The 23,143-nt window shown below is 42.2% G+C and overlaps 1 protein-coding gene across 1 annotated transcript; it reads left to right on the forward strand.

Moving 5' to 3' along the window:
- Positions 1-625: 625 nt before the first annotated feature.
- On the forward strand, positions 626-22,204 carry LOC311064385 (G-protein coupled receptor 39-like; the record flags this gene model as incomplete). Its single annotated transcript, XM_084084216.1, has 2 exons — positions 626-1,388; positions 21,681-22,204. The coding sequence occupies 2 exons, from the start codon at positions 626-628 to the stop codon at positions 22,202-22,204; spliced, it is 1,287 nt and encodes a 428-aa protein (XP_083940342.1).
- Positions 22,205-23,143: the final 939 nt, after the last annotated feature.

Consider the following 23,143-nt stretch of genomic DNA (forward strand, 5'->3'; position numbering starts at 1 on the left):
TGTTGGAGGGAGGGTGTAGGAACTTGATGTAGGGCTGTATTGTACGTGTGCTGTGTTGACGCCTGACGTAGAGGAGAGGAGTGAATCCACTCGTCTTTGTACCAGGATCTGAGAGGGTCATCAGTGATCCAGAACGCTTGTAGAAGACAGACCTGGTAGTCACATTGTTGTTCTGACCTTTGAACTGCTGCTGAGGACGGTGAACTTTCTCTCAGGGCAAACTTGAGACCTTGAATCTTGTTCAGGAGTACCATGGGGCGATATATCCAATGGTGACTGATCCAACTGGGATTACTTGCCTGAGGAATCCATCATAGTTTCGGGTGAGTTAAGAATCTCCGATATATGGCTTTTTATCTCATAAGATTTCTCGCCTTTGGATTTTGACTCCTCTCACTGGCCTGATCGCAGGGACTGATCCCTGTGGAACTGAGCCCTGTGGAACTGATAAGGTAAAGGAGAGAGAGAGAGGGAGAGAGAGAGAGAGAGAGAGAGAGAGAGAGAGAGAGAGAGAGAGAGAGAGAGAGAGAGAGAGAGAGAGAGAGAGAGAGAGAGAGAGAGAGAGAGAGAGAGAGAGAGAGAGAGAAATCAATAGGGGAAAATCTGAGCTCACCAGTTGGTCGCCATGAACTTTGAAGACGCAGAGATAGCAGAGGAAAAGAACTGGCACGAGCTGGAACCCAGCTTCTCCGTCAAAGTCTTCCTCACCGTTCTCTACAGCCTCATCCTGGTGACGGGAATTTTGGGTAATGCCGTGACCATCCGGGTGACACAGGTGCTCCGGCGCAATGGCTACCTGCAGAAGAACGTGACGGACCACATGGTGAGTCTGGCGTGCTCCGACCTGTTGGTGCTCCTCATTGGCATGCCTGTGGAGCTCTACAGTGCCACCTGGTTTCCCTTCACTACCTCCTCGGGCGACGCCTCCTGCAAGATCTACAACTTCCTGTTCGAGGCCTGCAGCTATGCCACCATCCTCAATGTGGCCACTCTGAGTTTCGAGCGCTACACGGCCATCTGCCACCCATTCCAGTTCAAGGCCCTGACGGGTAGGCGGACCTCCTGCCTCATCGCCTTCGCCTGGCTGGCCTCCGTGGCTGTGGCGCTGCCGCTGCTGATGGCCACAGGAACCGAGGGGCACGTCCCACCCCGGGCCGACAGGCCCGCTCAGAACCTAACCTTCTGCACCAACCTGAGGGAGCGCTGGGTCATGTACAGGGTCAGCATCTTCACAGCGTTCATCGTCTACATGGTGGTGCTGGTCTGCGTGGCCGTCATGTGCCGGGCCATGATCCTGGTCCTGCGAAAACCGATGGGAGCAGGAGAGGTCAAAGGAGCTCAAAGTTCAAAGGTCAAGACGGCCAGGAAGCAGACCATCCTGTTTCTAGGTATGTTTGGTTTATGACTTTTATTTTACACCTTTTCCTTCTTGATGTAGCTGTGTGTATATGTGCATGTGAGAGACAGAAAGCAGTCCGGGTGCAGAAAGTGAGAGAGAGAGAGAGAGAGAGAGAGAGCGAGAGCGAGAGAGAGAGAACGAGAGAGAGAGACACTGCTTGTGTCTACTCTAAATGTCCCCTCAAGAGTAAAAAGCTATAGTTACATTTTCTTATAGTGTGTGTGTGTGTGTGTGTGTGTGTGTGTGTGTGTGCAAGGATGTCGGCGTGTGTCTGTGAGTGTATGCATGCCGTCAGGTTGTCAAACAGTCTTCCTATGTTTATCACTGGATGGGACATGTAAAATTGACCCTGTGCCCCTAGCTATCAACATGAGTCTAATGTTCCTCCACAATAGTTGAGTAAAAGAGGGGAAGTCTGCACACCGTTAGCTCCCAGTAGATTTTTTTAAATAAATAGTTTCAGGCAACTGAATAAAAAGGTGAATTTGATGAACATTTTTTGCTATACTAAGACATATTCGGCCATTTTGAGACGCGCACCCATTTTTATATGTCGCAAGTAAATAATAATACGAAAAAAAAGTTATATATGGCTTACAGCGCAATGCCATTTTGATAGAGGTTTCGGTTGGGCAGTGTAGTTTGTACCTTGTCATAGTCCAATTGGTGAGATATGTTGCTCCATTGCTCCATTGATTTGAAATTGATATTCCAAAAATAGTCTCCTCATTGACTTACATTGCACAGTGAAACAACTCACAAAGTCACTCTTTTGGCACATAAATGAACGCATGCTGATTCTTCCAAAAATATAACACCACAAAACCAATAATGAAAAAAAGAAAGACAAAAAAAAGTTCAACTTCATGTTGACTCTACTATTTGAAGATCCGGATCCGCAGATTTCTGCATGGGAAAAAGTCGTACAAATCATATCTATTATTATTTCTTTTGTTCTGTCTGTTTGTCCTAGGATGTTTATACTAGGATTACTGCCATCGGAGTTTAGACTGTCAGATGCAAATACAAATATAGTAATAATGCTCTTATCACTCTACGCAAAACACTGTATGGCAATTTCCTGGAAAATACAGAGGTACCAACAGTTGAACATTGGATTAAACGCTTATGGAAAAACGTATGCAGCCCAGTCCACACCAATGATTCGCATTTGATTCAACAAGTTGCAACTTGCTACCATTTGCAACAGAATCCCCAAACTGTGCCGACCTGTGACTGGGCTTAAGATGCAGAGCTTTGTTGATATATGGGGACATTTTGTTGAGTTTCTTGAAGATTGACATATAAGAGATTTGAATATATTGTGTATATATTTTCATTGTCTCTGTGAAGTGTTTATTTAGTATTGTTCATGTATCAGTGTTAGGCAACTGCTGGTTCATAGATTTTTTTAAATTTTAAAATCAAATGCTGTTACTGATCAAATGCTGTGGTGTAAAAACATATATACTATACAGTATATAGCCCATAGTCCTATAGACCATCCGTCCGTCCGTCCGTCCATCCGTCCGTCCGCCCGTCTGTCTTAAGGCTGTGGCTTTCTCCTCTCCATTGACATAGACATTCCTGGTCTTCTATCTAAAATACCCTGACACACTCATGACTTGAATGTGTCATGTAGCCTAGTGTTGTTACATACATTACCAATCAGCAGCATATGAAGTCGTTCTCTGCTCTTTACAGCTCCCAGTCCAGTGGTGATCAACTGTGGTGATATTTCTTGCTGTTTTCCTTTTCCAATCAGCTCATGCACACGCAATTTATGCAACAAGCCAAAAAGGAATCAATTTGATGAGCTTAGTCACATATTACATGCACAGCTTGTTAACCATGAAGTGTGAATCACAAATCATGCATAAATTATTCATCTGGACCTTATCTTCTATTGTCTGAAAGCCGTCACACCTTTGCCAGCTCATCTTTAACTACATTTTTATTCTGATGCCGAAGAGATAAATTACAAAAATAACAAGGAGCCACAATGTAATTTCTATGGCAAGCAGCAAGGGTAGCATTGTGTTAGTTGGTATATTTGTCATTCCTGCCATATCTTTGCATGGCCTGTGGAGACGACGTGAGTCCCTTAAGATTTTAGATTCCTTAGCTGTCTCAGCCCAGTGGCTGCAGAGAGGTAAATGCTGGTGTCACAGCGGGTAACGGGCTCACTGCTTGGACTGATTGCAAGGTATTGATTTCACAGTCTGACTGGCACTGAATATGTGCAAGGGATGTGTGGGACAGCTATTTGTAAGCAATTCTATACATTTTCTGTATAATTTCTGTTTGTCTGTGCTCTAGACTGTAACAGCTCCTGGTAAAATCAGGATTTGTCATCTGGGCATCTCCACACATGCAGACATTCAATATCTTTATTTAAAACTGTGTTGCTGGTAAATGTTCATGCTTTTGAGCAAGATGGTGACCTGATATATTTGAATACATACTAAAAGTTCAGCCACTTGCAGCCTGCAGAACATAAATCTTACAGCTAATAATAATACACAATAACTACACTTTGTTTATTAACCAAACAGTTATATTGTGTAAATTAGAATAGAATAGAATAGCCCTTTATTGATTACGTAGAAGCCAGGCAATAGGTATCCTCCTGATTTGTATTTTCCTGTGCAATAGTGAGTGGTGTCTTCACTTGTTCGCCACATAAAAACGGCTTCTGTATTTTCTGAATTTGTATTTTATTTAGTCTCTTCCGGTGTATTGTCTATGTCCTATTTTGTATTGGGGTGGGGGGCTTGTTGTGTGTTTCTGTGTTTGTGTTAGGGTGTAAATAATATTTTAATATATGTTATACTGTTATTTGTGTTTATTTGTATGTTTTGTTTGTTTGTTTATTATGGCAAAAGTTTAATAAACAGATTGAAAAAAGAATAGAATAGAATAGAATAGAATTGAATACTTTGGCAACGATTAAACAACACAGTATCACCAATTAAAAGCAACAAATGGATTGAACACAAAAAAGCCAAAGCTTGTTTACATTAAAAATTAATTCAATGAACCAATATCAAGATTCAAGATTGGGTAAAAACACATTAGGGACTGAGGTAATGTGATGGTAACGTTTGCTCTTTATTTCAATGTGTTAGTGTGTTAAATGGTTAAAAGGTTAAACTCACTGAATAGCAATAATATTATTGCAATGTACTGTAGGAGTATTTTATAGCAATTATATTATAGCAATTATATTAACTAGAAGCAGCGGGGCCGAACCCCTAGCGCCCGCGCCCACTTGACAACCACGTTAGCGTTAGCTTCATGCTACGGTAAAAGTGCGTTAGCGTTAGCCGCGTCTGTGATGTCGATGTAAGTGATTTTGGGCTTATTTGGGTGCGCTTTTGGGGCTAGTTTGCATAGACCACGGCAGCGCTTGTTTCTTCACTGATGTGGCAACGAAGGTGCTCAGTTTTTGTCGCAGATGATGATGATTGGCTGTGCGTTTCATATTAATTGTACATCCTGCAAGTACAGTGACGGTATGGGAAGCAGGTATGGACGCAGGCAGAATATTGAGGAATTTTAATGGAAAGTTTGGAGTTATTTGGGCCATGTGTCTGCGTGGAGACCCTCAACATGCAATCGTCAATTATGGTAGCAAATCATGTGCACTCCATGAGTGGGCTCGTCAATTATGGTAGCAGGATACTACATTATTTATTATGGTAAAAAGTGTAGACTACTTTAGCGGATACTTACGCACATCGACATCATATTGCTGGGTTGAATATAAACATAAATAATGAGAGACAGATAGTTGGGTTGCACATCATTCCAAAATGCAGACCTGGGGGGTCAGAGGTCATTCCACAGCTTGGGAGCCAGGAGAGAGAAGAGTCTTGGAGCATTGGTCAGCGTGTCAAAGGGAAGGGAGGGGCAGATGTCCTGGGTTAGCTATACTGTATACAGTATGTGTGCAGGAAGGGGTGTAGAGGACGGGTGGATCATGTCCTGAAGGTAACGAGGGGTGCCATGGCCTTGTAGGTCATCAGTGTTTTTTACTGAGTGTGGGCAGCAACTGGAACCCAGTGAAGGGAACGCAGAAGTGGGGTGATGTGAACATTTTGGGAGGTTGAAGGCCATTCATGCTGCAGCATTCTGGATCATTTGGAGGGGCTTCAGTGAGCATGCTGCAAGGCCAATAAGGAGGTAGTTGCAATGGTACTGGAGATGACTGAGGCCTGGATAATGAGCTGGACAGACTCCTTGGTGAGCAAGGGTCTGATCCTCGAGATGTGGTAATGTATAAACCTACAAGATGGAGGTGATCGCTGCAATGTTTGCATTTAAGGACAGCTGACCATCCGGGCCATTCTCAGGTTCTTGGCAGTTTGAGCATGCAGGAGTGAGGGTGTTGTTGATGGAAATGGAAAGATTGTGCAGGGGGCAGGGCATCCATTGTGAGATGTCAGCCAGGCATGCACCCCCCTAGCTGGACATAGTATACGGTACACTCGTAGAATACCATGTATGGTGTGTATGGACACAGCATGCACAGTCTGTGTTGAATATAGACACTTGATCCACATGAGTGCTGTTGTAGGGAATGTCATTCAAATAATGATAGAGATGATGGCAGTCCATTTAGCGCAGGATAACTAGTGGAACCGAACGTAGAAGGAGTTGTGCCTCAGTTACACACAAGTATGGTCTGTGGGCATCTGACACTGTGTATGTAACGTTGACCTTACCAGAATTTCATCAGTAACTGTATCTCTCTAAAAATGGTTTACTCTTCAAATCTTGAAGTGATTCACAAAATGAGACAACTAACAATACTCTCTGCTTGAACTAAGAAAGTTCAAGCAGGCAGAAAGATATAGGTATAAAAGGAGAAATATTTCCTGAAATTGATGACATGGGAGAGATTCGTTAAATATTTAACAGAGCTGTTGGCATGTATTATTGTCCCTATCGCCCCTTAGCAAGGTTTAGCATAAGGACTGTGATAATCAACAGATGTTAGACATACCAGTTGTTTAATCTAATTTTATGGACGGTCCTGCTACTAGTACTTGGTGTCCCTGTGTGTGTTGTGTGGTATTATTACCAAGCATTTGACACTGTGTATGTACGTCATCCATCTTTTAAGACAAACACTGAGGGGTACAATTGTGTTTAGTAGTATCAATAAATATTCATGAGCACTGATTCAGAATGTACAGTGTGTTTTTATTGCTGATATACAGGCCATAATGGCATGATATTTTTATTTTTATTATCTCATATCTGTTGCACAGCCAACCTCAATAATTGAGATGACTGCAGAATGATCAAAATGCTCTTTAGACAGCCATGCTGACCATCATTTCTGTGTGACTAAGCAATATTCTTTAAATTGGAATATTAAAAGAACCACATGGATTTTGCCCAGAGCTATGCTAAAGTGTTATCATCTAGTACAGAAAGCTAGTGAAGTACTGTATATTTTCAATCCAAAAGGCGGGCATTAATACCGTTTCCTGGGAAAGCAGGCTTTTAAGGAGAGAAGTCCAGTCCAAGGATTCAGTCAGAGCCTATTTTATTTCCGCCCGACATGGCCACTGCCATGGTTAAGTCTGATTAGCAGCGCCCCGTCACAGGTCAAAACACAACAACTTATACTGAGTTCACTTTCTGCAACCAGAGGCGGGGCCAGGTGGTTCAAGCCCAGCCCCCAATTTCATGCCTAACACGCATCAAATACATTCATTACTACGAGGTTCGTGGCCGAGCCCAGCCCACAGCCTGGTATCACACATTAGATGTATGTCGAATACAAGTTATCAATTATACTTAGACACAATATTTCAAAATATAACCTGGTTGCTAATTCTTATTCAGCATCTCTCAGCCTTTAAAATGATTCCACACACTTCATACATTCATGGTTACAAACAGCAGTTAGACATACAATGGGTCAATAAAAGCAGCAGTTCCTTCAAGACTGAATCCTTTCCTTAAATGACATTTCTCATTTTAACTACTCATTTAAAAGATTCTTATTGTGTACAATGTACATGGTCTTACTCAGCTTGACATAGTTAAAGTTACACTTAAAAGGTCCTCGGTAGACATCCTGTCTTCTGCTCTCACAAGGGGAACAATGGAATTCTGATTAGCTTAGATAAAAACAAAAGAGACCAACCTCGATAGGGTGTCGACCCTTGGACCCCAACAATTTACATCTCTGCCCTGTGGGAGGACAAGCTTCAAAAGGTCTGAACACAATAGAACAAAAGCCCATCTTCTGTCAGTAAATACAAGCTTCTTTGGTTCTCAAATCAAGAGGTGTTGTCTCTCACCTGGGCTTCTAAACTTAAACAATGGCCAGAACTTTTGGAGTGTTTGGGAATGCAAATTGACGATCGCATCCCAACAGATGGGAGAGGACACAAGTTATTTCCAACTTCAAACACTGTTAACTGCAGAACTCAAAATCACCCAGTAACACAATATTAAATCAAATATCTTACATATGAAATAACATGCTTATGTTTGAAAGTTTACTTCACTAGCTTCAGAATTGAAGCTGAAACAGCTGCAGCAGAGCTTCCTAATTTTCATATTTAAATATCTCTAAAATGGGAGGTCAACAGGCTGGCATCAATAATATCTGACCACTTACTCTCAGATCTATTGACTTAGTTTGTGTCACAAGTGAGTCCGCTGCGCCCTCTGTATTTGAATAGGACATTTGATTTGACTATGTGTGACTTGTCATTATTGCAGTGGAGTATTTTCTACTGAGACCCAGTAGAAAGAAATACTTGGTATTTCCATATCATGGAACTGTATTGTCTTTATGCAACAATCTAATAAATACCTTCACAAGACTTGCTTTCTTCAAGGGGAAATAAGGACTGAATTAACTAACATGTGTCAATACTGTCAGAATACTGGTTAACTGTTACTACCATGGATATGTTATTATGCAAGGGATGGGCACACATACATGACATAAATGTATGACATGAGTCTCTGTTGAAAATTGTCTGTACTGTGTACTAATCACCGATGTCAATTATCTCTGGAAATACAACACCACGCTCCTGTTGCCGCTCTGCTTTACCTTGGAATAACTTTTAATCCCAGTTGTGGTTTCAGAAAGTAATTAAAAGTAGTGCATGAAGTCGTTAAGGTGCCCACACATCACATCTAGGATGGAAGGTTAATTGCTTCAGATACCTTTTTAGTGACCTGGAGCAAGCATTTGTGAAGTGAATATTAATTCTATAGTTGCTGCCTTCAGCCTTTTGTCTTGTGACCTTTTTTATATCCAAAATTGTGATGTGGAGAGTCATAGTCAGTCTCAGATGGGCACTGAGAAGACGTGTGATTTTGCGAGCGAAAGGATATAACTAAATGGAGGTTGGGGAGGCTATTGTTCAAGTCTTTCTAGACAGCGTAGATAACAGATAGTACTTATGTGGCCCGGCATTCATCATTACTCATACCTAAGAGCAAGCAATGTGCTCTCTATAGGATGGGAACCTGTGATTCCAACAGTGTGTATACCACATAGATCTGATGCATATGCTGCATACAAATTATGATGGTATGCCGTAGATGTGTAGAAAAAATGCATGTTCACTGTTTTCATTAGAAGAACAAAGTATAAATTAAAATGTGCTGTCTGGAAGGTGTAGACTAAAGAGAGGTGGCCGAGCTACAGTATGTTTCACCCGTTTCAATTGAAATGGTCCCGATTTACGGAGGCCCCTGACTGAGTCAGTCAGGGACCAGATGCAGGGGACTGACACGCAAGAATTGAATTATTCACCCGCAGTGTACTCAGTCAGAATCATTTGATTCAGTCGTCCGTTTCTACTCTACCCTATTTGGCAAAAGAAATCAAACTTGTGGGAATGTGTGAGTGAGTCAAACCTGGTTTGTAAACTTAGTTGCAAGCCGGTGTCTGAAAATAGCAGATCTACAAGCTCCGGTTGGGCTCTAATTTAAATTGAAAGGCCTTGTGAGTGTGAAAATACACCCCCCGTGACAGTTAAACTCTGACCCTGTTTGTAACCTAAGGCTGTTTGACGATTGAATCCTCTTTGGTCTTTGATAAACCATGTCCTCCCCCTTATGAACCTCTCTCTCCAAGCTTACCAGGAGGTGGCTATAGCTCATAAACCGTGACAAGCCTATTGCCACACACAGACCCCCGTCCCATGGATCGATGGGGTTCGTTTATTGTGCAAGACTGCAGATGCTGCTGCTCTGCTGGGTTCTTGTAAAGCGTTTTTACTGAGCGACTGGCAGGGAGAATAAACCTCTGGGAGGATTTGTTGCCGGAGATGCATGAACCCCACTGGGCAGGTCGATGAATGTGCCGCTTTCACTCTGTTCTATCTCTCTCTCTCTCTCTCTCTCTTTTGCACTTTTCTACCTTTTTCACCTTTCTATTTCGTCCACCCTCCCTCTTTCTCCAACCCTTCTGGCTCCCTCTCTTTCCACCTCCCCTCTTCCCCCCTATCCCTCTCTCCCCCTACTGCCTTGGCCTACACCACCAACCTGTCTGTCTGTCTGTCTGTCTGTCTGTCTGTCTGTCTGTCTGTCTGTCTGTCACCCCCGAATGACAGTCAGTTAGTTTAATGTGCTCCTGAGCTCTGCACCCCAGCAGCTATAGCTACGCTAACGGCCAGACAGCAGAGCCCCCCCCCCCCCCCCCCCCCCCGGCTCATGGGAGACCATTCTTGGTGTGTGTGTGTGTGTGTGTGTGTGTGTGTGTGTGTGTGTGTGTGTGTGTGTGTGTGTGTGTGTGTGTGTGTGTGTGTGTGCAGCAGATTTGATGCATGCCATCACTGTAATGCATCATAATTTCAATAATGTGATGCAAACCAACTTCAAATTCTGCTAATCAAGTGAATTTGTACTTTCCCCCTTATTACACCCCTGCTGCCTCCCAGTGACCTCCGTAATAGCTGGCCTCTTGCATTTTGAAAAACAAAAGAAGATTTGAGAAATGGTTGAGTAGAGAGCCAGAACAAGGCATGAAATAGTTCGATGAAAGTATGTGCAACATACAGTGGCCATGTCCCCAGAGAGAACATGGAGAAAGAACCCTGGTTAAGCTGATTAATAAGTCATTCAAGTAAGTCAAATAAGTTGATTCTAAAACTACTGGCAAATCCGATATTATTGAAATGAAGTTCTCCACATAGAGAACATTCACTGATAGATAGATCGATCAACTTTATTGATCCTACGTAGTAGTATTAGTAACACTAATACAAAATAATAGTGTAAAAATATAATATAAAGTAAAAAGATGACTTAACATCTGACTTGGCCCTACGTGCCTGGGCTGGTTAGGTGTTAGTGTATAGGCCACCAGTAGGTAGGAATAGAGGCGTAAGTATTGTGCACATTCTATCACCAATAAAAATGGCATATAAATAGACTCACCTGGCCATCTGTATACTTGGACTTGACGGATATAAATTAATATCTATTATATTAATATGGTCATATAGTAATGTAGGCTTATGTACATTACAAAGAGTGTCAACAGTAAAATTGATTAATATATACATATAGACATGTATACATAGGTATGTACTGTAGTTGATAAATATAAAATATACCCTGTACAGTAGACCTAGGTACATGTTTATGTGTAATCTATCACCAGTATATGTGCATACTGAGATGTTTTGAACTAGTTGCACTCAGACAAGCAAGCACGCACACTCACACACACGTACATCCCAGAAGACAACCTCCAAGGCAAAAACAGACAGAACTCTCAAGGTCTCGAGACCAAGACGTATTTTAAGGAACATGTTGTTGTCCTCCTGAGAGGCCCCTCTGGCATGTTTCTAGGTTGCTGAGGCTGAACAGGTGAGGAGAATCTGGAGGATCGTTTTCTGTTTCTTCTTGTCTCGTTTCCTTTGGGAGGGAAACAGCAGAAGTAAAGAGTAAAGGAGCTATGCCTTTATCCAAACAAACAAATCATCCGTTTCTCACATTTGGTCTTGAAAAGGCAATTAAAAAGCAAGTGGATAAGAAAGGATGAGCTCTCCAGGTTGCTTGGTGTTTTGATCATTTCTGCAAGGGAATTTTCACCGAGTGGGTTGTGAACTATCACTGGCATGGCATCTGATTAATAATTCATGCACATCTCTGGATGCTGACATCTTAGTACACGTACATAACTTTAACCCTAGTCTCACCAGCGAGGAACTTCTGGGCCAGAGCCCCGGTATTTGTGCGCGGGATGTAACTTACGCTCAGAATCTGAGCGGACACGCCTCTTAACGGTCTGAGAGCTGTGCAACTCGTCAGTCCGACGAGAGGCAAACAGCAGTACACAACAATGGCGGCCGCAACAGTCGCTCCTATTTACATGCAACACCCACTGCATGTGGATCCCGCCCCCTTTTCTTCATTGGCTGTTGATTTGAATCAGAACGCAGTGGCCGCGCCCCTGCTGTGCAGGCGCTGAGCCGATGTCTCCCAGACTAACATAGGGGTGGAGGGTGGAGAGACAAAACAGGTAATAGCAAACAAGGGTAGACAGGAAGCCCAAGGACACTAGTACAAAATAAGATACACAAGAATCACAGGGGAATTAACAGAACTCAGAGTTACAAAACTAAACAAGTAAATGTAAATCAGGCAAACAAAACTAAGACCTAAACCAAACTAAGGGAACTAAGGTCCAAGTTGACAAACATGGTTTAAGTCCAAAGGTCGAGTGACACGTACAAGCTTTGTGGGCTTATAGATTGCCTATTTTAGCAAAGTGATTTGGTGTAGAGGCAAAAACGTAGGGGAACAAGTAGGCTATAGATCCACGGTCAACTGAGTATAGGGTTTAAGTGGTTAAGGTCAGGTGTGTGTGTGTGTGTGTGTGTGTGTGTGTGTGTGTGTGTGTGTGTGTGTGTGTGTGTGTGTGTGCGTGCGTGCGTGCGTGCGTGCGTGCGTGCGTGCGTGCGTGTGTGGGCTTGCTTTTGTAAATATGTATAAGCATGAATTGAGTATGATTGAAGGGAGATAAACAAAATTGGAAATAATTTGTACTTTTACGAAATACATTTAATGCAGGACTTTTACTTTTTAGTGTTTCTACATTGTAGTATTGCTACTTTTACTTCTACTACTTCTTCCACCACTGGCAGTCCCTGTTTTAATTAGAGTAAAACCAACCCTGGCTTGGAATCTACAAAGGCATTAGTATGATTGATTGATTCAGCTCTGTGATGATGTCAGTGTTGGTGGTGATTGGTGATCGTGTCCACTGTACCCTTGATGAGCTCTGACCTTCAGTTGAAATCAAAATAATGGTATTTGTTTACGGTCAATATAGTTGGTAATGCATCTGAACACTGACTCTACATTGTTGTCAGTGTGTAGCTGTTATCAATATTAGTAAACTGCTAATTAGTATTTAGTGTCACATTTTAGAGAGTAGAGATTTGAAAAAAGTTGAGTTGAGTTGAATTGAATTGAATTGAGACATTGGCTTTTTGGCTTTTTAGTAAGACAAGCTATAACAATACATTATTCTCTCTCTCTCTCCCTCTCTCACTGGTGTAAACAGTGAAAAGCAAGACACGTTTAAAATAGCAACCTTTGATTAAGTGATAAACAAAATAAATGAACACACGGGAATGTCATTGGTTGTGACGCACACACATTGCAATGTTATCACATAAATGCATGGTGGTCGATCAGAACATAATACACGGACGGACAGTGCAATTGAGAGCACATTGTTGATACTGTAAACTGATCGACCGGATCAAAGCCCCGGATCCCTTTCGAACGTTGCACATCTTCCAAGTAGAGATCTGACAAGTAGATCTGACTAGCCCAACCATTGTGGAGTCAGAATGATACGTGATTTCCTCTGCAAGCAAATGGAGGAATCCTCTGCCCCAGAAGGGGGGAAAGGAATGATTAAACAACTTGTCAACATGCCAAAAGCCACTTGAGGCTATGCCAAGTGTGCTGACAGCACTTAAACACGCACTGACTCACTCTGTGAGAATTCATTCTCAACACTCAAGAACATTCTCACTTAGTACCTTCATCATCTTCATCAACACAAGGCCCATTGATCCAGCTGGCATTCATGAAGGACCTAGATTATCAAGGATGAGTGGAAGGACCTTATACTTGGGGAATTAAACCACTTAAACCCTATGAGCGGTGTCGCCTGGGGCTCTATACTGTGTAGATCTTCTATGATTTCCCTCTACAACATATCTCTTTGACAAAAATAGCTGATCTACATGCTTAATTTCGTATTTTGATTGTAATTATTGTTTTATTTAAAGTTGTAGGTTATTGATTCAATTTGTATTCACAGTTTGGTAAAATTTCATTGATTGTAAATAAACTGACTTGACTTGGCAGAAATACAGGACACGTACAGTACAACATAAGTACATGGAACTGTATGCATGCCACAACAAGGAAATGTACGATATCATTTACACTTGGGATGGGTGTTAGGAAAAGTGACTCCTCTGAGTACAGAAGGATTATCTAGGGTACATCCAAGAAGAGAAAGTCTCCCTTAGGATGATTACATTACTTCGAACTTGACTAATATTCACCAATGTATTTGGTCTAATGACTATAATTTCTGTTAGCATGATAATTAATTTCCCCACACTTTCCCTCGGATATGAGCTAATGAGCATTATGAATAGTCAGTTTTTTATCCATTTGCTGCAAGAGGGGAAATTACTCTATTTGTGCCTGGCAGATCAGCAAACGTAGATTTTCTCTGTCCGGTCTCTCTCTAATATGAGATCACAATACATCTTCTTTTAATTTCCATATTACATTGATGTAAAGAGCTCCCCGGATGAATGTGTAACCGGTCGGCATCAAAAAGATTTAGAAATATGTTTAGTGGTTTAGTCCAGGGTTTCCAAAACATAGGGTCGTGACTCGTGACCAGGCCTGGAATTTTGTCATTTTAGGGGCAAGGCCACTTGGCCTTTGGTGTTGTCCATTTTTGAGGGCATAAAGGCCAAATGCCAGGTCAGGAAGGGCATCAAATAAAACAAGATTTTAGTCCATTGAAATAATTAATTGAATTTAACGGTTAAGGATGATTTTAAATGTAATATGTAGACTATCTGCAGGGACTTAGGGGAGTCACATTGTGACACGTTGTAGATTACCATTTCAGTCGTCTATATTTTAAATAGGGTGTAAGAGATTAATTGTATTTTGTTAATTGTATGTTTGGGTTGTTTGTTTGTATGTGTCTCAAACTGATGATGTTTTGTAACCCCTTGTTTAGTCTACTTACACCCCAATTGTTTGGAATGTAGTGCTTTGGATGTAACGTAATGATACTAGAAAGTTTTGACACTTTCACAGATCACAGTGAAGACTTTGAAAGATTGATTGTTTTTTCTGTCCCAACGTTTGCAGTGACTCTATGCGTTCATGTGGAAATCTTCAGTGAGAGCATGTTTGGTGGTTTAGTGAAGTTGAGTGTCTCAAACACGCTGTTGTTGTTGTTTGAATGCAATGCGGTTCTCTATTTCACAGCACAACTGTGGTATGATGAACCTGCTGTCTCCTCTGACAGTGCATGGAAAGTTCCAGGTAAGCGTATGCTTCCTGTCATGTGTTGTGGTAATGCCTCCCTTTGCCGCAGGAAGCAATGTATTTCTGTCAGGACGAAAACATTTGAGTGACATCTTTTGAACTGCATACTGCTTTTGAAAATATGTATTAATTATTAAGTAGGGCTGGGAATTATATCGATATATCGGTATCGTTATATGAGACTAGATATCTTTGGGGATTTTGGATATCATATTGTGATATGGAATCACTGGCTTGAATCACTTATTATATACTTTGTCAAACATTTTCAAAGTGAGTGAAAATAGCCGATAAAAGCTCACAATGTGTCTTGATGCAGCACAAATGTTAGAACAATTTAAGATAATTGATATTATTGTCTCAATACGCTATTATCGTCACAATATCGATATTGAGGTATTTGGTCAAAAATATTGTGATATTTGATTTTGTCCATATTGCCAGCCTTATTATGTGTGAGTGTATGATCAATCACAGCTCAACAAGACTGACCATCTCTAACCCTGTAAACTGTGTTAAATAACAATGTATAATGACCTATCGTTACATCACTGTCTAATTATCCACTGTACTCGAAAGTAATGACAATCAGACGGACTCCAATTACAGCAGAGACAGGAAATTAATAGCTTCAATAATCTGGTCTAATTGCTTTACAATTAGTTGGCAGTTATAGTTCTTGCCCGCAGCAGAGAGACAGTAAATCTTCACCCATGAGAGTGTGCATGCATCTGGTTGTGTCAGTGAGTGTTCAACACTGTCATGAGGTCAGAATTGATAACGGGCAGCGGAAGCGACCAGCGTGGCAACAGATATTCAAACAAATGAGAGTATTTCACACAGATCAGAATTCAGGACTGTTAAGCAGTTCAGACAGGGAGACCCCTGTTACTGAACAAATCAGTGTTTGAATGTTGTACAGTAGGGCCAGTTTGTGAATTGTAACACAAGACTCTATAGTGACTCATCCAGCTATAGCTACCCAGGGCATTCCTTGTGCAGTCTAGCAGGTGAAAACGGAGCAAAATGTAATGGTTTCTCTTGGGGATGGACCCAAAATGGAAATGCAACAGTAAAGCAGGCATGTAGTAAGAACTGGGACTTCTTCTATGTCTACAGCTGGCAACTGTATGCGATTTGCCTACTGCATTGCCTAGACCAGTGTTTCTCAAACTTTTTCATGTCAAGAACCTGTAAATTGATACATATTAGGCTGCAGACCCCCATTTGAAAAGATTTGTTGCCAGGGACCCTTACACGAGAAGATGTTTGTTTAGATTAAGTACAGAATTCTACAATGGTAAATACTGTACACAGAAGGTTTTGTGTCCACGTAGCTCAATTGGCAGAGCACTCGCCTTTAGACCACAAGGTTCTGGTTTGGATCACACTCACATTTGGACCACATGGTTCTGTGTTCGATTCCAGGACAATATGAGTGGCACAGTTTGGGTAACTAACATGTGCGATAAATACTGGGACGGGAAGGTAGGTGTTGTGCTCCACCTTAGCAATCCATCTCCCAGGGGTGTAGTGCATTGAAAAGGGGACAGTCATCCTCGTTCTCGTCTCGGCCGATACCGATATTAAGCAACTCCGACCTACTCACTTTATACTGTAGGTAGGGAGAGAGAAACCAATGATCTCAATATTCTTGTACAGTACATTCTCTCAATGGATTACCTTTTATCTGGTGAAATCATAGTGAAATTAACCCCTTTCAACCTGGCGTCCCTGACTGAGAAATATACTGTAGGCATGTGTCGGATGGAACAAACTTAAAAACAGAATTAATTAAAGGGCCACAGTTTTTCACCTGTAGGCCCTACTCTATTCTGGCCTTGATAGGAGTTCATACTCAGTTTGTCACTGAGTCATCACCATCACTGTTTCAGGCGTATTTGAAAACGTACCATTAATGCTTGCAGAGCTTTCAACACATTTAACAAGAATGCACTCAATGCAGACCACTGCCAAGGCTGACAAATATCCCATACTGCACACAATACAGACCTCTGCCGAGGCTGACAAATATCCCATAATGAACTCAATGCAGACCTCTGCAGAGGCTGAAAAAGATCCCAGAATGCACTCAGTGCAGACCTCTGCCAAGGCTGAAAAATATCTCAGTTTGCTGAGAAAGTTTGGCCTGATGTATGGTGTTAGAAGGTTATAAGGTCACCAAAATCAATAGGTTTCTTCGTTTTGGGAGCATGAATGTGTGACGAATAAACAATCCAAAAATCTGTCTGCTAACGGTAGCTGGAGATTAGCTGCTCACAGACACAATGCCGGACGGACATACTGACGGACGGACACACAGATGGATGGTATACTGACAGACGGACAGGGGCGAAAAAACATTGTCTCCGACCTTCGGCCATCCGATCCGGCCTGGTGGATTCTGGAAATGGATTCTGATTTGAAATTTGTAAGTTTGACATGATGGTGGCACTAGAGGAAAGGTCATAGGGTGACCAAAATAAATCAGCTTATTCTAACATTACATTTCTTGGCAATCCGGCCATTACTTGTCCAGACAGGATGGTCACTGACAAACAGACAGACAAACAGAAGGATAGTGAAAACCTAATTAAATTGACTGAATGAGTCAAGTTAATCAAGATACAACTTTGTTATCCCAGTGGGGAAATGACTGCAGGATACACATAAAACAATGGAAAAGCTTTAAGATGAATTTGTACTCAAAGTGCATCCTCTGCCAAAACTATGTAATCGTGAATAAATGTAATTTTGATCTTTGGTTGTGACCTTGTCCTTTGACCTTGTTGACTCAAAGGTCATGAAAATCCACCTGTACATTTTTTACATTGACGCCAAGTGTTAGTGACATCTTAACATGATTCCTCATCATGCAACAAGTGTGAGTTTTCTTTTTTGAGGTGAATGGAAAAAATACACTCCTGCCAAGGAGAGACGACATGCACACGTTACAGAATATGAATTAAACAATATGTATTATTTAAGAATGAGTGTTTGAGAACAGGTCAAGGGAAAGTTATATTCAGTCAATCTGTTGAAAAATCTAGCAAAACTCACCCTGGTATGATTTATTTATTAAACACAGCGATAAGAATTCATTATCTGCACTTTTATCAGTCTGCTTTAACATTCCCTTTCTTTCTAGTCTCCTTTTCTGGTCTGCCCCCCCTCCACCCTCTCTCTGGTTGAGATATTTGCTTTCTATACTTTACTTTTTCCACTCTTCTCATCTTTTTCTTCTCACACTCATCATACCAACTTTGTTATTTTTCTACTACAGTATGTGGCTAAACTCCCTGGCACTTTCTTCATTGAGACATTTGATTCCAGGCCAGCAGGGCTGCAGCAGCTGGTTTCTACCTCAGGACTCTTTTTGCCTCATTTTTGTTCAACCATTACTCTGCTGGATGACATCAGAGTATTATAAAAGTAGTCCCTCATTGCTCGCTTTGCCCTGGCTACACCGATGCCATCGAGGAGGGAGGCCTGCGGTGCGGCCCTCTCCTCCGGACGGGGCCAATCCACACTCGAGTGCTCAGCGGTTAAAAGTGTTTTTGTTAAAAGGTTAAAGCACTATATTCTGATAGTAATCATCTAATTATATAAACGACAAGTTACTTCCGCGCGGCGCTGACGCTATAGCCACAGCTCTGTAATCGAGTAAACACAACGCCGACATAGGACATGTCGCGAAAACAGTAGCCACGGCCGACTTTCACAATTTACGGGTGGCGTAGGGCACCTAACATTGCTCACTCCACAGTTTCCACGTCGCAACATAATTTATTACACTCAGCACATTTCGGACAAAACGGAAGGTGAATCACTTTCTTACCGTTTACCGTGCGCACCAGCGACACCGAACGGCGACGGGTTTCGCCGAAACAACACGAACGGCCGCCATTGAAACTCCGCAGCTCTCTCCGTCGCCACAAAAACAACAACACAAGCGCCTCCTTCACCTCCCCTTCACCATGTCTTCTGCTTCCACGCTCAATTCAGGTGACTACAATGCTAATACATTCACGCTCAACCTCACAATCATAAGCTTCTCCGTTTAGTGTTTCATTTGCGCGAGCGTGGAAAACTACTACAGCGCGCACCGTTACGGCATCTGCTAAGGGTAAACATCAGGGTTGCCAGGTTCAGGTTGGCATACCAGGTTCTCTAAAAACAAGCGCCAGAAACAAGCAACCACCTTCATGAAAAAAAAAAAAAAACACCGAAGGGGTCCCCCATGTTCCAGGGGGGTCCCCGCGCGTCCCAACACTCCACAGGATCCGCGGACCCCCTGCGGACCCCCTGCAACATAACAAATATAATTTCTTCAATTTTTTTTTTTTTTTTTTAAACTTTTCCACCGTTTTACTGCGCCCATTTGGGTACCCCAATATACACACGGCCACGCTGGGCCCCGTGCGCGGCTGGGGTTTCGGGGGGCGTAGCCCCCCGAAACTCTAGTTGCTATATACTGCTGTCTCTCCAACTCTTAAATAAACAGAAAATATATTTTCAGGTAGGTTACAATATTTCAGCCAATCAGGAGAGATTACCCATTTATCAGCTTAATTTTTATAGTGTTCCCGTTCCAATTTTGTCCGCTCATTTCTTTGTGTCAACTTCCAATTTCACTTGTTTAATCTGTATACTGACTGAGTTCTCTATCCTGATTGGATAACATTGGTATCCCGACCTGAAAATGCATTTTATGTTTAATAAAGAGCTGGAGAGACATAATAATAATAATAATAATAATAATAATGGATTTTATTTATAACGCACTTTAGAGACTCCTGTTACTGAACAGACACTCTATAGCAACTAGTACTATTTAGAGCTATTTAACACTTATCTTAACCAAAGAAAATCACTTTCCCCACCTTCAAGGTGCTCTGGTGATTCAGTGGACTGAGTCTCGGATTTCAATCTGTCTCTTGACCTTGACCTATGCTCTCTTCCTCTCCCATCTTTTCCTGTCACTCTTCATGCCGTCTGGCAGTGCAGAGTTTTTCAACGTAGTCTTTAAAAATTCAGATCCTCTATACATCTAAAAGAATACTGTCCTGCCTGTGCTCAAAATGGGACTCACAGTCTGAATCACTTTATTTCACTACTTGATGAAGTTGCTGTGTTCAAGGCCTGTGATGAGCACTGAAATGTTTGATTGGATGGGTAGGACATGCTGTTTCGACACGCAAATGGTCCGGTTTTTAAATATCTACAGGTGGGAATGTAAATAAACGAAACACTGGTGGTTTAGGGACCTCAGGTTCTGTTGAGTGGTGACAGTTGAGGGTGGTTATAGGTTTAGGTGGGAGAGTGGAGAGTGAGACGGTTATGAAATGGTCGTCTCAGACATGAAGGGGAGTAACAGAGAGGTGAGCACGATCTGGAGAACAAATTTTATTAGAGTATACATTTCCAGCTCTATGAGTAGGAGGACAAGGAGATAAAGAGAGGTTGAATGAATACAGAAGGGTGGGTAGGTTGAAGTCATCTCCTAGAATGAGAGCTCAAAATGAACTCACTCCCTGTCCTTTTTCTCTTTTGTTTATGAACATGTCCATATTGCCCATATTGCATGTTTCAATATGAATCTCGACCACAAAACTGTCATGGAATCATATATTCTTACTCTAGTCAAAGGTCAGCCTCTTCCAAAGTAAATTCCTGCACACTAACCTTTTCATTGATTTATTTTAAAAGGTTAATGTTTCGGTCACAAGGACCTTTCTCAAAGATGATCGATCCTTCTGCTTAACATGTTCTCTAAGACCAGCATGAAAGTTTGAACCAGCTTTTCAAATCAAATCATCAGATACCACAACACCACAATGTTACTTTTCTTTCATCAGACATCTGTGACATATGGCTTCTATGTTTCTCCTTACACTACCCTGGAAATGATTCACTATGTTTTTGGAATTTCAAACACGTCTAAATTATTCAAACACTTCTTCAAAACACCTCCGTCCCTCCCCAGAAGTCCCGTGTGTTTGGTAAACAAGAGTGTGGACATCCATTTTCCTTCGGCAGGAAATGAGATGTGGGCCAGAGCAATCTGTTATATTTTGAAAGGCTATTTGGTCACAGTGTGACTCACATTAAAAGCATTGCAGTAAGATGGATAAACAGCAGATAAGAGAAGAGGACTGATGTGATGCTCCTTCTACGGCAGAAGCACATTGAGTCAGATGAGATAAAGCTGCGTGGACCTGTTTTTATGGGTTGCAAGTCAATATAATATTTTCCCCTTAAAAAAAAAATCCTAAAAATAAAGGGATTTTCTGAAAAAACAAACAAACAATGAAAATAATTAAAACAAAATACTGTTTTGTGTCTCGAGCTGAAAAAGTTTGGGAACCGATAAGATAAAGGAATCACTCCAAGGTTTTGTTGTTGTACCGTGTCACCATGCCGTTAGGTTTCATTAAGAGCGATGAGTTCATATTCATTCATGCGCCCTCCTGGATCTTGAGTTAGTCTTAGAGAGTTGGTTTGTTTGTTATGTTTCATAATTACACTGATCAGCATTAAAGCCCAGTCTCTGCCTCCCTCTCACTATTTCTCCTGCTTTCTCTCTCACTCCACCCCCACCCCCACCTCTCTATCTCCTTATGTCTTATTCCCGCTCTCCCTCCCTCTCTCGCTGCACCCCCCCCCCTCTCGCTCTCCCTCTCAGGTCTGATTGTAGGGTCCCTGATGGTGTGCTGGATGCCCAACCAGGTGCGGCGCCTCATGACGGTGGCGAAGCCCAAGGACGAATGGACCGTGTCCTACTTCCGCAGCTACGTGACCCTTCACCCCGTGGGCGACACCTTCTTCTACCTCAGCTCCGTCCTGAACCCCTTCCTTTACAACCTCTCCTCCCGGCAGTTCCGGGAGGTTTTCCTGCAGGTGTCTCGCTGCCGCCTCACCATTGAGCACGTCAACAAGCGAACCGTGCTGCGGAGCTCCGAGGCCGCCTCCGCCCGTTCCCTGCGGCCCTTGCTACTCAAGTCGCTGCGGCACAGCAAGGCGAGCCGCTCCACCGCACGGGACGGCAAGGACACAGAAGCGCCGCGGCCCATGCTCACAACCTTTCAGACCACCAGCACCACCGACTCCGGAGTGGGCTCGGACACGCAGGAGACCCTGTGCCTGGCGGAACAGTCAGATTCAACCGCCAAGACAAAGAGAGCTGTTCTCTCAGAGAGCGAGATATAACGCACAAGTTTAATGCAACATACTGTAAGACACACAGTCAAGGGAACATGACTCAGACTTTTTTCCTTTTTTTATACAATGACACTTGTACTGCATCCAGAAATAAAGATATGGATATTCTGTATGCACAATAAATATAGATCACTACCAACGATGAATGCCGGGCAATAATTATTTCTTAACCTCTTGAACCCTATATACTTCATTGTATGTCAAATAGCTAAAATCAGTGAGAACATTTTATAGACACTTTAATTTAATAAATAGGTTAACATTAGTGTCAACAATCGAGGAACTGCCCTGGCAAACATAATGACTTGTATAGTCCTGCTGCGGGAATTCCTGACAATGTGGGGAGGGAGTTGGCTGAAAACACTGCAGGTGCCAGCTGCTGCCGACTAGACTCGCTCAATCTGTGAACAATCATAGGTCGCTGTTTTTCAGTATTTTGGTTAATTTACACACACCTCAGCAGTGAATATGACCCCATCATGTGCAGGAATCGCGTTTGACAGCTGAGTTTCCTCTGTGTTTGACACTTCCTTCAGCATCAAAGTCACTTACAGTACAGACAATTCAGTGGCACTTTGGCTTGTGCTGATTGGTCAGCAATCCAATCAAACCAATTACCTCGCGCCAATATGCCTGACCCATCAGCCCAAGCTTACCACCCCTACCGGCTTGGTACTATACGTGATAAATAAACACTGTTTTAAGTAAAACAAAGTCAAATTAGGGACCTTTCAGTAAATGGCTAAAAGGTAAAAGGGTTAGTAGCATTGGAAGTGAAATAAGGATGACTTTATGTCCGAAGGAAGAATCAGCTTGATATTATTATATTAATATTCCCAAACAGAAACCATATTCACCTCTTGATTTGGATTCAGAGATTGTTAGAAAGAAAAAGTAAACAAAAACATGTATAAAGGTAATTCAAAA

The sequence above is a fragment of the Gymnoscopelus microlampas genome, assembly GCF_963454915.1.
Source record: "Gymnoscopelus microlampas genome assembly, chromosome: 17".
Classification (NCBI taxonomy): Eukaryota; Metazoa; Chordata; class Actinopteri; order Myctophiformes; family Myctophidae; genus Gymnoscopelus; species Gymnoscopelus microlampas.